The sequence below is a fragment of the Sitophilus oryzae genome, unplaced genomic scaffold (genome assembly GCF_002938485.1).
Source record: "Sitophilus oryzae breed Bouriz unplaced genomic scaffold, Soryzae_2.0 scaffold_1396_pilon_pilon, whole genome shotgun sequence".
NCBI classification, from domain to species: domain Eukaryota; kingdom Metazoa; phylum Arthropoda; class Insecta; order Coleoptera; family Curculionidae; genus Sitophilus; species Sitophilus oryzae.
In genome coordinates, this window is record NW_022146055.1 from 10,817,169 (window position 1) to 10,832,950 (window position 15,782).

Consider the following 15,782-nt stretch of genomic DNA (forward strand, 5'->3'; position numbering starts at 1 on the left):
TAACTCTTTGTTGTGTCATACACAATCTGAATTTCGGATATGATATAGAACTGATAAATTGGACCAAATATATTTATTGCAAGGTATGCAAAGATATATTTTTGTTAACTTCGCAAATACTTAAGGCATGCAATAATTTTAAAAAATTTGACGTGAGATTGCTTCATAATTCTTGGAAGTTTTGAATGATAAAGATTTGAATTATTATGGGTCTGTTTTATTTAAGAAGCTAACAAATAATTTCAAAAACTCAACTATCAAAATATAATGGTAGCAAATTTTTAAAAATATGCATAGGTATAATGTTCTATATTAATTGGACATACTGAATGTAAACTTTGTAAACCAAGTGTAGGGAAATTAAAACAACTTTGGGTGCACGTCATCAATGACACCATGCGTCGTCTTATGGAGTTTGCTGGTGGTCGTATTATGATGTGCAACCAAAGTTATTTTAATTTCCCTATAGGTATAGTTGCTGCAATCGATAATATATTTTGCTGCTTATTTTCATCATAACAAAATCCGTTATGATGAAACCGTCAATACCGCTACTCATATTATGGGCACCTATGTATCTTAAATCTCATAATGATGTTTAAGAATACATAGGTACATACTATGAGTAGTGGTTGTGACGGTTTTTTATTAGGTATGATGAAAATAAGCTGCAAACTAAATAATCGTTGAAGCCAACTATATTTTAATTTATTTCTATCTACAGTAAATATGCACGCTAGGGGTTCAAAATATTCCTATACTGTGAGGCAACTCAATTCGAATATAAATTAACATTTACATTCCAAGTATCTTCTTGGTCTACCGGCACCCCGTTTACCCTTATTCCATCATTTCTATAAAAAAATATTATGATTTATAACTTTTAATTTTTATTGTGAAAATTGGTGAAAAGTAATTTTTTTGTACGGCGAATTTAAATTTTATGGGCCATCCATAAATTACAACTTAAGTTCGAATATTGGTTAAACCTATGAATACCCAGGTAATAGCCCGAAATATGCAAAAGATGGAGTGAGTTTAGGTTAGATTAGAATTTGGTTTTAGTTGGTTTTGCATTAATAAAAATATAGACCTAATCTAAACTTAATCTAAACTGACCCCTTTTTTGCATAATTCGGGCTCCTACGTGGTAGGGCTCCTACATAGTAGGAGCCCGTCATAGTGTCGTGACCGTGATCGTGACCAATCACGAATCCGCTCACGTTCATCTCCATCATTAATATTTTCCTAACTAAATTCTTCACTTTTACAAAAAAGCCATCACGATAAAAATCAAATTGCGTTGCGAACGGTTTACTTGTTCATTATACGTATCTGGAATATATTTGCGAATGGCGATTAGCGATACGTTTACGTTAGACTGCCGGAGTGCTGACGTCACGAATATCAAAGTGCTTTCCAAACAAGGTTCAGTTCTTTTATATTTCTATTGAGCTCTTCCAAATGACGTCACAAGTTAATAAGTTAATATAAAATGGAATCTGTTCCGTCGACGGACTCGCCGTTCCGTGCCGTGACGGGCTAATATGCGATAGTCTATTCACTTGCATGGTTTTAATCCTATCCGTATTTTGACGGGCCGGAACGGGACGGGACGTGACGGCCAAGTGGGCGACAAGCTTTAAGCTTGTCGCCCACTTGGCCCGTCACGGCACGGAACGGCGAATCCGGCGACGGAACAGATTCCAGCTCTCCGACTCTCCCCGTCAAACGACGGTCCGTGCCGGGACGGGCCGGTCAAGTGTACGCGGAGCCGGCCGGCCGGCGCTGGCCTGCATTAACTTATGGAAGCCTTTCGCCGGAAGATCGCATATATGTTTTGCAATTATTTTGGCAGTTGTTATTGTTAAGTCCGAGAAAGCAGTCCTAAGAGCAAAATTTAGGGAAATTAAATCGTTAAATAAATGATGGGACTCTCCGCGTTCAGTCCGCTTTTGATTAATGGGGTGGACCCACATTTTTCTCTTTATCTTCTATTTATTTTCTTCTTCTTCTGCCAAAAATGCGGCCGCTACAATAACTTCTTCATCAGAATTGCTGCTTTCACACATAGTGACTCTGTCACTGCTACATGTAAACTAAAACAAAAAGATCTTCGCAACATACGACCGCGACGTGACGGCTTGCCGGTTTCCTCCGGCAAAGTGGGCGACCAAGCTCTCCGTCGCCTGCAGGCGACGGGCAGCTACGGTCCGTGCTGTGCCGGACAAGTGGGCGACAAGCTTAATACAATTTTTAGAATATAATATTATTATTGGTAATATAATTATTATTACCAATTATATTATAATATAATTGGTAATAATAATTATATTACCAAAAAGGTTAGAAATTATGTCGCAAATTATTAAGTTATTTAAAAAAAGTTTATGCGGAATCAATTGAGGACTTGTCGTAAATAATGTTCTAAGTTTCAAAATCATTATTTTGACTATACAGGGTGTCCCAGGCTGAGCGTTCATTAGAAGTTTCTACAGAACTACAATATGTAATCGGAGATTTTTTGCACATCATTGTTTCACAATGAGATCTATCGATTAAAAATATTTTCAATATAGCGGCACTTCCGGAAATACCGGAAGTTGACAGCAACTTTCTTATTTTAAACGGGTACCCCAATTTTTTATGATATATTTAAATTCCCTATAAAATTTTATGAATTTTGATATTAAACACTCTATGCCTAACATTAACCGTTTTTGAGAAAAACAAATATTTAAAATATTTGAAGGAAAAAAACTGCGTGTCAAAAAAACTTGTATAAAATTTAGTGATTACCACAGCCACTGAGACATAAAGAGAAAATATGTGGCTATTATTTCAAAAATTAAATTGTTTGAATGTCATATAATATTGGCCGTAGCTGTCATGGAATTGAGATAAGTTTGACAAACGGTCAAATAAAAAAAAAAATGATTTTTCGCTTAAATTTTGAGAACCACTGGATCTTTTCTGGGTTTTCTTTCTTGTAAATTTAATCTACTATACTACATATGTTGCCATATATTTGCACTTATTTAAGACCCACTCTGTATCTATATTTTGTTGGTTATGGAACTTAGGATATTTTACAATTAAAACATGACCGATTTCTTGCAATAACTTCAATTCTTAATTGTAGTTCACTATCGTAAAAAAAGGATTTGATATCACGCCACCATTTCTACGAACCTGCGGACACCTGCAATATTCGTTCCCACCAAAGATGCCCACATCAGCATTTTTATAGAATCGAATGTTTAATTAAATTTTCCTTTTGAATTTTATTCCATTTAGAATCATCGTAGAGTTTAAACGTATTTTGTATAATTTAGAAAATAAAATTTATAAAAAGAGTTTGTCGAGTTTCCATTTTATTACTCATGTGATGACTGTCATAATTCAAAATGTTACCATATTAGAATATACAGGGTGGCTCGAACTGTATTCCGGATACTTCATCAGCATATTCTTTTAGCAGAGAAGTTCCTGTAAATGTATGTCCTGAAATGCTTAGTTTCGGAGATACAGTGTGTAGAAATTTCATTTTTATTTCGATTTTTTCCAAATAATTTTTGAAGTAACGTCAATATTTGGATGAAAATTGCTGTCTGGGAGTTTCTTGACATGAGAAATTTGATTTTGATGTTAACAAATCAACATTACTCTTGCATATAGAGGGCGCCACCTATATATCTTTTAACGGGTTTGAAAAGTAATTTATGATTAATTTTAAAAAATAAAAAGTTCCCAAATTTATAATTTAAGTCAAATAACTGTCTACTTACAGGTTATTTTTTTGTAATAATGACATGTATATTGACTATTTCCATTCTAAAAATCTTGAGAACGGTTGCTCCGTAGCGACTTTTACCAAGATATATTTTTACGTAGAAAATGACGAAAATGTATATTTTTTTCACCCAGTAGTTTTATACAGTTACGGACGAAAAGAGTCTTCAAAACCGTTAAAACACATGTAGGTGGCACCCCTTACAAGTAGCAGTCATATTGACCACGAAATAAAATTTCCCATGTTAAAAAACATCCAGACTCTAATTTATATCCAAATATCGACTATAGTTAAAAAACCCAAATAAAAATAAAACTTCTACAATGAACGTTTGTTGAACTTCTACACCCTGTATCTCCGAAAGAAATGCTTCGGCATTTTAGGATATACATTTATACAAACTTTTTTACTTAATTTTATTTGCAGAATATGCTGTTGAAGTTTCTCGAATACAGTTCGGACCACCCTGTATAACGAACTCTCAATTAAAAAAATACATGCCATGAAATACTGAAAATGCGATTCTATTTTTTGCGATTTTTGATTTTTTGGGTCAATTTTTTAGAATGGGGAAAGTGTCCAAAAATAGTGTATCTAACTTGATGGGCGATTCTACAGATAAAAATAAAACAATAAATTTCTATGAGCATTCCCGAGTAAGATAAGGAGTCCTCGAAAGTGTAAATAAAAATAATATATTTTGTTTATTTTTAGGAACATTCTTGTAAACAATTTTTTAATAATCGAGTACTCGAGTTTCAAGCGATCGCTCGGGCGAAATATCGCTCGTATTTAAAAATACGGTTTTTGGTCCGTCGCTTCTTGTAAGTACTCGTTAACGCCAAGCGCCAAGCTGTAAGTTGCGTGCGCAGGGCACATATTCTTTTGGTAATGAATGTCAAGTAGCAAGCGACGAGCGATTCGCTTGATCGCTTGATTTAGTTTGTTTCAAAGCATTGTCGATGTAGGTCGTAAAATTTTGTCCCTCACATACGCAACGGATAAATATATATACGGCGTCGTATAAATTTGCTACGTGCAATGTATGTAGAAAATTCGCTCGGCTTTTTATCGAGCATGTCACATTAAAATCAGATTTCAATTTATTTCATTCTAGGATCGCTAGCGTCGTTCGTCGCTCGTAACTCGTCACTGGCATCGCTCGTTCATAATCGCGCGATGTCGGTTATTTCACTAATCACTCGAGGCGAATTTTCGCTCGAGTTATCCCATCACTAGTTTAAAACTCCGTCATGAACGAGTACTTTCCATTAGTGTAGAACTACTGGTGGTACTTTTTTAGCCTAATGGATACAGTAATTTCAACAGATGAGATAAGACGCTAAGACTATTTTATGTAAAAAAGGTGCTCTTCGTTTAGTTCAAAAAGGCGGACGGTTTTCAAGATATTTACGTTTAAAGGTTGATTCTCACTGTACCTTCCGTGTCAGCTCCCTTCCGTTTCCCTTCAGTTTACATAAAATATTATATCATGTAAATGAATATTGTACAATTTACATCATTACGAAAGTTTCATTTTAAAAATTTGTATCTTTTGAAAAAGGTAATAGATTTGTGGCGCCCAAGCCATTGCCGCCTACAACGGTATCAGGTCTGGAGGTTCGACGGCGCAAACAGCTACTCCAGCCTCGAGAAGTTTTCTCTTGCCGGTCATGAAGGCCAAGTCTACAGAGAAAAGAAGAACCGAGTGACAGTCCGCGCTGTCATCCGTCAACGAAGCCACTGAAGTTAGTCTCAGTCAGGCAGTCAAGATGGCCGCCGGCTAGTCCGATTGTGCTCCTTCGTTTCTGTTAAATTTCAGTCCAATTTATATTAATGTTAAATAAAAGTTGTTAGAACACGCGCCTCATTTCAATACGACCACGTCGCTATTCCCTAAAGATTTAATTAAGAGGTAAAATAATAAATACATAAATATCAACAATATGTTAACAGAGCTGGTACGTAAGTAATTGACAACGCTGTTTCCGATACGCTTCAGTCCGTCCGCTAAGAAAATGTATGGAAGGAAAGAATATGGAACGGAAGGGAAACGGAACGGATTGTGTGCATTGTCCTATTCATTTACATGTTATAATATTTATTGTAAACGGTATTGAAAAATATTTTGACGTATCTTTCTCCACTTGAAAAGTCGAATTTTCAGAAACCATTAACCTATACCTACGTTTTCTAATTAATTTATCAACTAGTGAAGGAGAATATCCATTACACTCAGCTACATTCCTAATGTAAGCTCTTTCTATTTCATATCTTTCGCTGGAAAGTGGAAAATTAAGTAATCTATGAACTAAGAAATTTAAACTAGCCATTTTATGTTCAACACTATGATATGATTCATTAGGGATATATCTGCGTGTAGTGGTATTTTTCCTATAGATATCAAATTCCAGGCCAATTATTATTATTTCTAATAACTAATACATCTAGAAATGGTAATCTGTCGTTGTTCTCAATTTCATGTGTAAATTTAATGGAAGGAAAACGATTATTTAACTTGGAAATAAAATTATCTATGGTGTCTGAATGTGTCTCAAAAACAGCAAAAATATCATCCACATACCTAAACCACACCTAAACCATACTCTTGGAAAATACTCAAACTGATTCTTAGCCTCCACTTCAAACCTGCTCATGAATAAATTAGCCAACAATGGAGACAATGGATTACCCATTGCTGTACCTTCCCGCTGTTCAAAAAAGTTGTTATTAAATTGAAAACAATTTTGTTTCATACATAACGATGTAAGCCAATATATTCAATCACAGTTTTGTTGTCGAGACCATTTGCGTTCAGTAATTCCTTCAAGTAGCCTAAAGTTTGTGGAATTGGAACACTTGGGAACAACGAAGATACATCAAAGGAGGCCAAAATATAGTGAGAATCAGCCTTTAATGTTTCGATGCGAAGATTTTAGTATTAGCGAAATTTTGATAAAATTTTGCTAATATTACTTGAAGTTTTGATAAAATATGATTTTATTTTTATTTTTTTTTATTATTTTAGTCCACGCCATTTAATTTCCCATTGGTCAGTCATCATTTCGCTAAACTATTTTTAATACTGAATCATTGTTTACTACCCATTCGAAGAAAGAAATATTTATAATCCATCCAACAAGCGAGGGAAAATCTCGACAGACGACATCCAGAAAATGACAGAAAATACAATTTACCTGTGAAAATGATAGACGCAATTGTCAGAAAGGCGGAAACCTTTATTTTTTACTTCATAGTCTTATACAGGTATAGACAAAAAGTTATTAGATTCTTCAAGCCAGTTAAAAACATGTGGGTGGCGCCCTTACACAAGTTGTAGTCATCTTAACATCGAAATCAAATTTCTCATGTAAAAAAACCATCTAGACACCAATTTTTATCCAAATACTGACATTAGTTCAAAACTTATTCGGAAAAAATCGACAGAAAATGGAATTTTCTACACCCTGTATCTCCAAAACAAAATATTTTAGGATACATTTATACGAACATTTTTACCTACTTTTATCGGTTGAATGTGCTGCCAAGATTTCCCGAATACACTTCGGACCACCCTGTAAAATATTGCGATAATAGTAATTTAACTTCGTTGATAGTAATAATTTTAGGTCCAGCCTGAACAACTTGGCATCGGTTTTTTGAGCAGGTAACCATAGCGACGGCGTCTTGGCGACCTTCTATGTGACATTCGATCTGGTGGCAATGCAAGGTTGGATTCGACAAACGCGTACTTATATTCTGGGTTCTTTCGGTATAAAAGGTCAGGAATAAACGCGAATTCTTTTGAATCAAGATATACGGAAAAATGTTTTGTTTATCGAAAATAGGTGTTGTATATTTTATCCGTGTCACTAAATTGAAATGGTTTCAAACGAAGCATTTATATATTTATTATTTGAATAGAAAACGAGAGAGAGAGAAGCATTTTTAGTATATTTACTTACCCTAGAAACTTGAACATTTCTTGTTTTTTATTAGATAGCAGTAAATTATTTCTCCAAAATAATCCTTTATATGGGTATTTCGCCATGTATTGCTCATGCATCTGTAGATGTTAGTAATGTATAGCAATCGCTTCTTTGATTTTAAAGAACATAACATAAATAAACATAACATACGTAAAATTTAAAAGTAATCATACAGAAAGTTTGGGGCTTTTTGGTTTTACCTTATTAAGTAATTGTTATCAGGTAGTAATTGTTACTTTTGAAGTTTAACTTGATATAATGTCATTTTAACAGAACGTTAACGGTTTCTTGTAGAAGTATCTGTTTTAAAAAAACTAAAGTGTTCTCGAATAGTTGAATTTAAATATTTTAAATAGTTTTTTTCTTTGTTCTTTGTATTTTTTTTGCTTTCGACGACGGAAAGAGATAAACTTTCCGAAACGTTAAGCATTTTTTTCTTTATTAGGCAAATTTGTATAACTGTAAACATAGCTTCTGAGAAGTAGTTTCCGTTTGGGTTTAACGCAGAAATGTTTACAAAAAATAACTATTTTATTTTGTATATTTTCTTGCAGTGCAGCGGCGAAATACCCATATAGGATTTTTTGGAGAAATGAATCCGCCACATAGATATAGATATTTTTTAGCAGTAAATTATACCTTTTTGACATGTACAAAGGTCACATAAAGTTAATTGATACAAGTTTCTAATACTTTTTAAGTTAACTATGGATGGGTTTAAATATAAATCCGTCATGCGTCGTCTCTTGTTGTTTTTAAGCAGTTTTATTGGATTATTTAAAAAATTACAGATCATATTTCAATTTTATTGGATTGATGGAACGAAGAACGACAAACGGACGCTGGCCGATGCGTATGAACTCCCCTTTAAATTTTTGAGGCTTGTCAAAGTCTTGCCAAATTATAGGTTATAATTTTGTGTCAACTTATGTCAAATATCTGCGTTTTGGAAGATGATGCATTTTCATTCGTGTTATTACGTGTCTTTTTTGTGTCTTTTGAAGTCAAGTGGGGGAAAAATCGAGTGAAAATTAACCGTAGACCCAGAAGCACAGTTTATAGTTAATACTTGCTGCCCAGGCAGAAAGTCTTATACACCCCAATAAAGTTACCATCAATAAAGTTTGTATACCATCTCGTCATAGATAAGCGCATCTCGTATATGGTACAAGGATCGTACTAAACATATACTAAAAACTGGAGTAGCTGTAAAATATCGACATCACACGATATGTAAATAATGGATTTGAGTACTACAGAAAAATATGAAAAATGTCAAAAGGTACTAAGGTTTAAAAAAATTAAGATTAAAGTTAAGTTGGTAAGTGTTATTATTAATAAAATAGTTTGTTTTATTTATTCCTGTGGAATATTACAAATTTGTGTTTGTACATAAGTTATATTGATAAATATAATAATAAATGCGGGAAGTTTCTTGAAGCTTGAAAGTAAGAAATAGTTCTTTTTTACATTTTTTGGTTCTGTGATGTTTTGTTCTTGTTTGTTTTGTATAAACACATGCCGTTTTTTAAATAAAATAACTCGATTACATTTTTTCAGTTTTATACATTTTTTTTTCACAATATTTTTAAGTGATCACTTATCAGTCAAATTTTAAATATGTTAATTTCCTGCTATGCGTTCCTGTTGTACCAACTTATTTCTTTGTAAAATAAAATAAACTACATTGAAATTAAAATGACAGACACATCTATCACTGTCAAGGATCTTGTCGTTGGACAGACTATACCTCCTACGATGGTATACACCCTTCCATGGTTGGGTCTTCTATCTACCCACATATCCCTTTGACCTGGTCCTGTCCTCATAGGATTTTGGTTTTAGGTGAGGTTGTCTCCTCTTTGTTCAGGCGGTTAAGCTGAATCCCCATACCTTCTGCCCGTGATACATGACCACGACCCCAGACAGTAGAGGGTGCCTGGTATGACAGACAGGGTTATCCCATCCGGCATCGTTATGTTTTGGTGCAATTCCCTGGCTACCACACTACAGCCAGGCTGAAGATAATGAGATGCTCCTTAGACCCAGCCACAGTGCAAGAGGGAAGTTCCTCTAGCACCTGACCAGAAGCTTACCTACCATCGACAAGGTCTCGCATCTCAGAGAGGAAGATTCTTCTGTATAAATCATCATACAAAAGAACTTGAAATTGGCTTAGAATGAAATATATCAATATACTACAAATAAATCTAGCTTTACTGTTTATATTGCTTTATGTATTTTTATATAATTTTGTACTCTATTATTATTATTAATTATATCTATTATAAAAAACAATTATTATTTTCCTAAGTCTTCAAACTTCTTCTATAGGCGAATGGATAATCGTAATTAGATTTCGGTCGGAGTCCATAAATTGATGCTTTTGGACCTAGAAATTATTGATATGATTAGTATATTAATGTTATAAACCCATTATACTTTTTATCTTGAACGTACGTGGATAATATAATGGTGGAATAAATTAGTGGTTTCAATAGCATAGAAGTTTGTCTCTCTAATTTCAATGTAAGCATTCAGAACGTCTAAATTAGTGGTAGTCATTTGTAATTGATAGAAAAAGTATATAACAAACTTTTGACTTTTCCACTAATTATACTTCAAAATTTCCGGGGAATGTCATTTTAATTTTTGATTATCATTCATCAAGAGAAATTGTGGTTAGAAATCAAAAGTTTATTGTTTTATAAGCTAAATATTTGGCTGTCTCCATGGATATAGTCTTTTCGAAAATCTTGATTTGTATCTCCGTTATTATGGAAGATATTTAGAAGGTGAAAACTGGTTCTTGTAGAACTTTTTACGTAGAATACAGTGGCATAGTCTGTTTTTGTACGAAAAAAATATTTTTGAAAATATGAACTAAAGTTATGTTTTTTCAAATGGAACACCCTGTGTATTCATTAACGCTATTAAATCATATGATCCGCCTTGCTATGAGCTTCTCAAAAATGATATTACTCTATATTTATTTTCACTATTTACTGCAATATTTAAAATGTATCATTTTCTTATTAGTAGGTTGTAATAACAAAAAATCAAAATGGTATTTACTAAAATAATCATACACATATTAAAATTTTATCTGGAATTGATATATTTTACTTTTGAACTGTTACCACTGAATCTCTGAATATATTTTTCATTTTTTATAACTAAATTTATTATAACGGGATGGGTTTGCAAATATATAACAGCTTGCATTATTAAAGCATTTTCCAGGTGTTCGATATTGTGTTAGTTTCCGATATATTTCATATTTCAAAAATCCTCAAAATCAGAAATCGAGAACGGATAAATCTGGGAATCAGGGAGGCCATCATATGAATCCGTTGGTTCCAATTCATTGATTTGAGAAATAATAATTTCACAAAATTCTAATATTTTCGGTGTAAGTTAAGTTGTGAGGGGGAACCCCTTCTTGTCTGAAAGTATATATTATTACATAAATTAGCTAAAGGAATATTTAAAAGTTCCGAGACGATATACTCTGTTTTTTTTTCTCAGGTAAGATTTCGACAGACGATGACAGAAAAAGAGCAGATGACTTCCATACCAGTCCATTTATTTCACTAAAAACAGTTTCTAATATTTTTTAAGTTAACTATCGATGGGTTTATAAATAAATACGTCATGCGTCGTCTCTTGTTGTTTTTAACTCGAAAGGGAAACTCGAGGAAATATTAAGTGTTGACCCAGACCATAGTTTACAGTTAATATTTGGTGCACAAAGACCGCCAGAGACACACTTTGTCAGAAACTATGGCCAGAGAGTTGTATTAGCCACAAATAAAGTTGTATACCATCTCGTATATGGTACCACAAACTGGAGTATCTGTAAAATAATATCACACGATAGGTAAATAATACATTTTAGTACTTAAATATATTAATTATGCGTTCCAATTGTACCAACTTCTTTCTTTGTAAAATAAAATAAACTACTTTGAAATTAAAATGACAGACACATCTATCACTGTCAAGGATTTGGTCGTTGGACAGACTATAGCTTCCAAGATATACAAATAGTGGTAAAGTTTCCCTAATATATAAAGAATTTATTAGTGGCTCTAAAAATAAAACAAGAGACAGATAGCAGTATATGCTTTTAATAATTCTTTAGTTTACTAAAATCGTAAGCAATCTAAGAAATAGCTAAGAAATAATTCTTAGCTACTAATAAATTAAATATGACCTTTTAATATATTTTTTTTAAATATTGTAGTAAAGAGTGAAAATAAATATAGAGTGACATATATTTTTGAGAAGCTTATGGCATGCCAGATCATATAATTTATAAATATACAGGGTGTTTCGTTTAGGAAAACATAATTCATATCTTTAAAAATATTCTTTTTGTAGAATAACAGACTATTTCATCTTATTCTACATAAAAAGTTTTACAATAATCAGTTTTCACCTTCTCGATACCCTTAACAATAACAGAGATACAGGAGGTGTCCCAAATTGCAAAATCTTCAAAAAGACCCTGTAGCTTAGAAACATGGAGGGCTATGAAAATTTTGTTTACGGCATCTTCCGTTTGACAAAAAAGTGGAACAGGTTTGTGCAAACCGCACCCTTCTATCTTCACGAATAATGGAGATACCGTATGATTTCAACCAAAATGGGACACCCTGTACATATAAAGAGATAAAGTTGGAAATGTAAGTAATAAAAAAAGTTATTGTTATTTGTAAATTTTTCTTTAAAAGTTATTTTGTTTAATATACAGGGTGTTTCAAAACAAATGCGAAAAACTTCAGGGGGTGATTCCTTGTTAAAAATAAAGGGTAGTTTGCTTTATAAAGGTTGGGTCAAAAGTCAACCATTAGGGAGATATCGCGGTACAAAAATGGCGGAGAAATAATGTTTTAATTTTTTATCTTGAAAACGAAAAGAGATAGGCTAATGAAATTTTATTTAAGCATTACTGTTATGAAAACACACTTTCTGGTAATTTTTTCACTTTTTTAAAACGAGTGGAAGGGGTTGAAATAAACTATCTCTATCATTCTTGTTAACGAAATTTAAAGAAAAATCTTATCAAACACATGCAAAAAAATTATTTGGATAGTTTGGTTTGTTTAGAAACTTTTTTATCTCTTGTGTTTTTTTGATAAAACTCACCGATTTGAAATTAAAAAATAAAATGTAAAGCATTACATGTTAGGACAAAAACACTTTTAGATAGAGAAAAAAGGCTTCGGAATAATTAATCGTAAGATAATAACGTATTGCGGTAGAGTAATGTCAAATAAAACAATATTAGAAACACCCTAAAAAGTGACAGAAGCCGACTAGATTTTTTCCTAAAAAAATTACAGCAGCCCACTAGATTCTTTATTTAAAAATGTTTTTTGTGCTGACATGGTAATGCTTTACATTTTATCGTGTGTTTTTTTATCAAAAAAAAAGTTTCTAAACAAACTACACAAACTCTAAAGTTTCTAAACAAACTAAACTATCCAAATTTATTTTATTTTTTCATGTGTTTGATGAGATTTTTCTTTAAATTTCTTTAACAAGAATGATAGGGGTAGTTTATTTCAACCCCTTCCACTCATTTTAAAAAAGTGAAAAAATTACAAGAAAGTGTGTTTTCATAACAGTAATGCTTCCATAAAATTTCATTAGTCTATCTCTTTCGTTTTCAAGATAAAAAATAAACTCATTATTTCTCCGCCATCTTTGTACCGCGATATCTCCCTAATGGTTGACTTTTGACCCAATGTTTATAAAGCAAACTACCCTTTATTTTGAACAAGGAATCACCCCCTGAAGTTTTTCGCATTTGTTTTGAAACACCCTGTATATTTTAAATTCTAAAAATATTATTGATTATATATTTCACACGAGAGAAAATTTTACGCTTTTTCTATAAGAAACGGCCTCACCTGAAAGTAGTTGAAAACTCTTCTCATGCAATCTATCGATTATATTTTGAGGGTCGAGGTTTTGAAAGTTTCCATAATTTTGACTAGAGAGAAACTGAGATATTCTATCTATCTTATCCTTGAAAAAGAAAAACATTTCAATTCGTAAAGTTTCAGATAGTACCTACAAAATACGAGTATAATATTACCTGAATAGGTTTTATCCAACCAGTGTGAGATATTTTGTCTATGAATAAGTTAGGCAAATAAGATTTTATATTATCCGTTTCATGATTGGCTGGCACAGTTTTTAATGGTAAAAATTCGGGTGGTATTTTAGATTTCCTTATTTGGGGATTATCATTTATACAAATAACTAAATGTACTATAATCTAAAAGTTAAAAAATGTTATGTTGTGGAAATAACAAATATGCTAACTTACCGAAAGCAACATGGTATTGTATGCAAAGAAATTCATATTTATATATTGGTTTCATTTGAAACTTGTTATGAACTGAATTTGTTCGTTTATATAGTATACCCTTATAATACTGTAAATGCCCTGATTAATTTTGAATAAATTATTTTTAGTTATCTGAAATATGTCTATTAGTTATGAAATTTTACTAAAATAAATGAAATGTTATTATTATGTCTAAAACATAAAACGAGATATAAAATATAATTATCTATATTTTAACCAAGATTCTTAAGTTTTTATTAAGCATTTGGTTTGTGGATGCGGTTTGTTAGTTCGTTTTTTAAATTCTTCCATTATGTTCGTGAGATTTATTTGGATGGTTCGTCTAAAAAAACGACATTCCACCGAGTCGCGGCATTGACGAACCACATCAGCGAATAGTGAGTATGAGACTCAGTCTTATACCGTTGCTTATACTATACTCGATATAAATAACATCTCTATTCGTCTACGTACTTATACAGGTAAAAAAGTTCGTATAAATGTATGTCCTAATATGCTCAGTTTCGGAGATACCGGGTGTAGAAGTTTCATCTTTATTTCCATTTTTTCCAAATAATTTCTGAAGTAACGTCAATATTTGGTTAAAAATTGGTGTCTGGGAGTTTTTTGACATGAGAAATTTGATTTTGATGTCAATATGACTCCTACTAGTAGAGGGCGCCACCTGCACATTTTTTAACTGGTTTGAAGAGTAATAACTTTTCGTCCGTACCTGTATAAAACTACTGAGTAAAAAAATATACATTTACAACTTCTTTTACATAAAAAAGGCCGCTTGGAAAAAATCGCTACGAGTAATGGTTTTCGAGATATTTGGAATCGAAATTATCAATACCTGTCATCATTGACATAAATTAAACATGTTGACTAAATAGTTATTAGACTGAAATCGTAAATTTGAAATGTTTTTGTGCCATAAATTCAACACAAACTGTTTTATCATCATTATTTTTCAAATAAAAAAATTATGATTAATTTAAAAAATAAAAAGTTTCCAAATTTATCATTTCAGTCAAATATCTATTTACTCCACTATGTTTATTTTTTGTCAATAATGACATGTATTGACTATTTTCATTCTAAATATCTTGAGAACGGTTGCTCGTAGCGATTTTTACAAAGAGATATTTTTTACGTAAAAAGTTACAGAGATAAGTAGTTTTATACAGGTACGGACAAAAAGTTATTATGCTTCAAAACAGTTGAAACATATGTAGGTAGCGCTCCCTACAAATAGGAGTCATATTGACATCAAAATCAAATTTCTCATGTCAAAGAACTCCCAGACACCAATTTTCATCAAACTTCAGAAATTATTTGGAAAAAAACGGAATAAAAATGAAACTTTTACACCCTGTATCTTCGAAACTAAGTATTTTAGGACATACATTTATACGAACTTGTTTACTTATTTTTGTCTGCAGAATATGCTGCCGAAGTTTCCGGAATACAGTTCGGACCACCCTGTATATATTTTTATTTGAAATATCTCAGCATTGATTTCTTTTAATTTATTATTTTTTACGTGATACAATTGTTTTTTATTTTTGAAATGTACCTTAAAACATCCTTTCATTTGTTAATTAACCATAATAAGAATGCATTGTTTATGCATTTT

At 32.1% G+C, this 15,782-nt stretch overlaps 1 protein-coding gene across 1 annotated transcript; it reads right to left on the bottom strand.

The window, feature by feature from the left end:
- Positions 1-10,091: 10,091 nt before the first annotated feature.
- Positions 10,092-14,240, bottom strand: LOC115875778. Its single transcript, XM_030891282.1, has 4 exons — positions 14,123-14,240; positions 13,889-14,071; positions 13,701-13,818; positions 10,092-10,174 (listed from the first exon to the last, which is right to left on the bottom strand). Exons 1-4 carry the CDS (start codon positions 14,156-14,158, stop codon positions 10,092-10,094), a joined length of 420 nt encoding a protein of 139 aa, XP_030747142.1. The 5' UTR covers positions 14,159-14,240.
- Between the last annotated feature and the right edge of the window lie 1,542 nt (positions 14,241-15,782).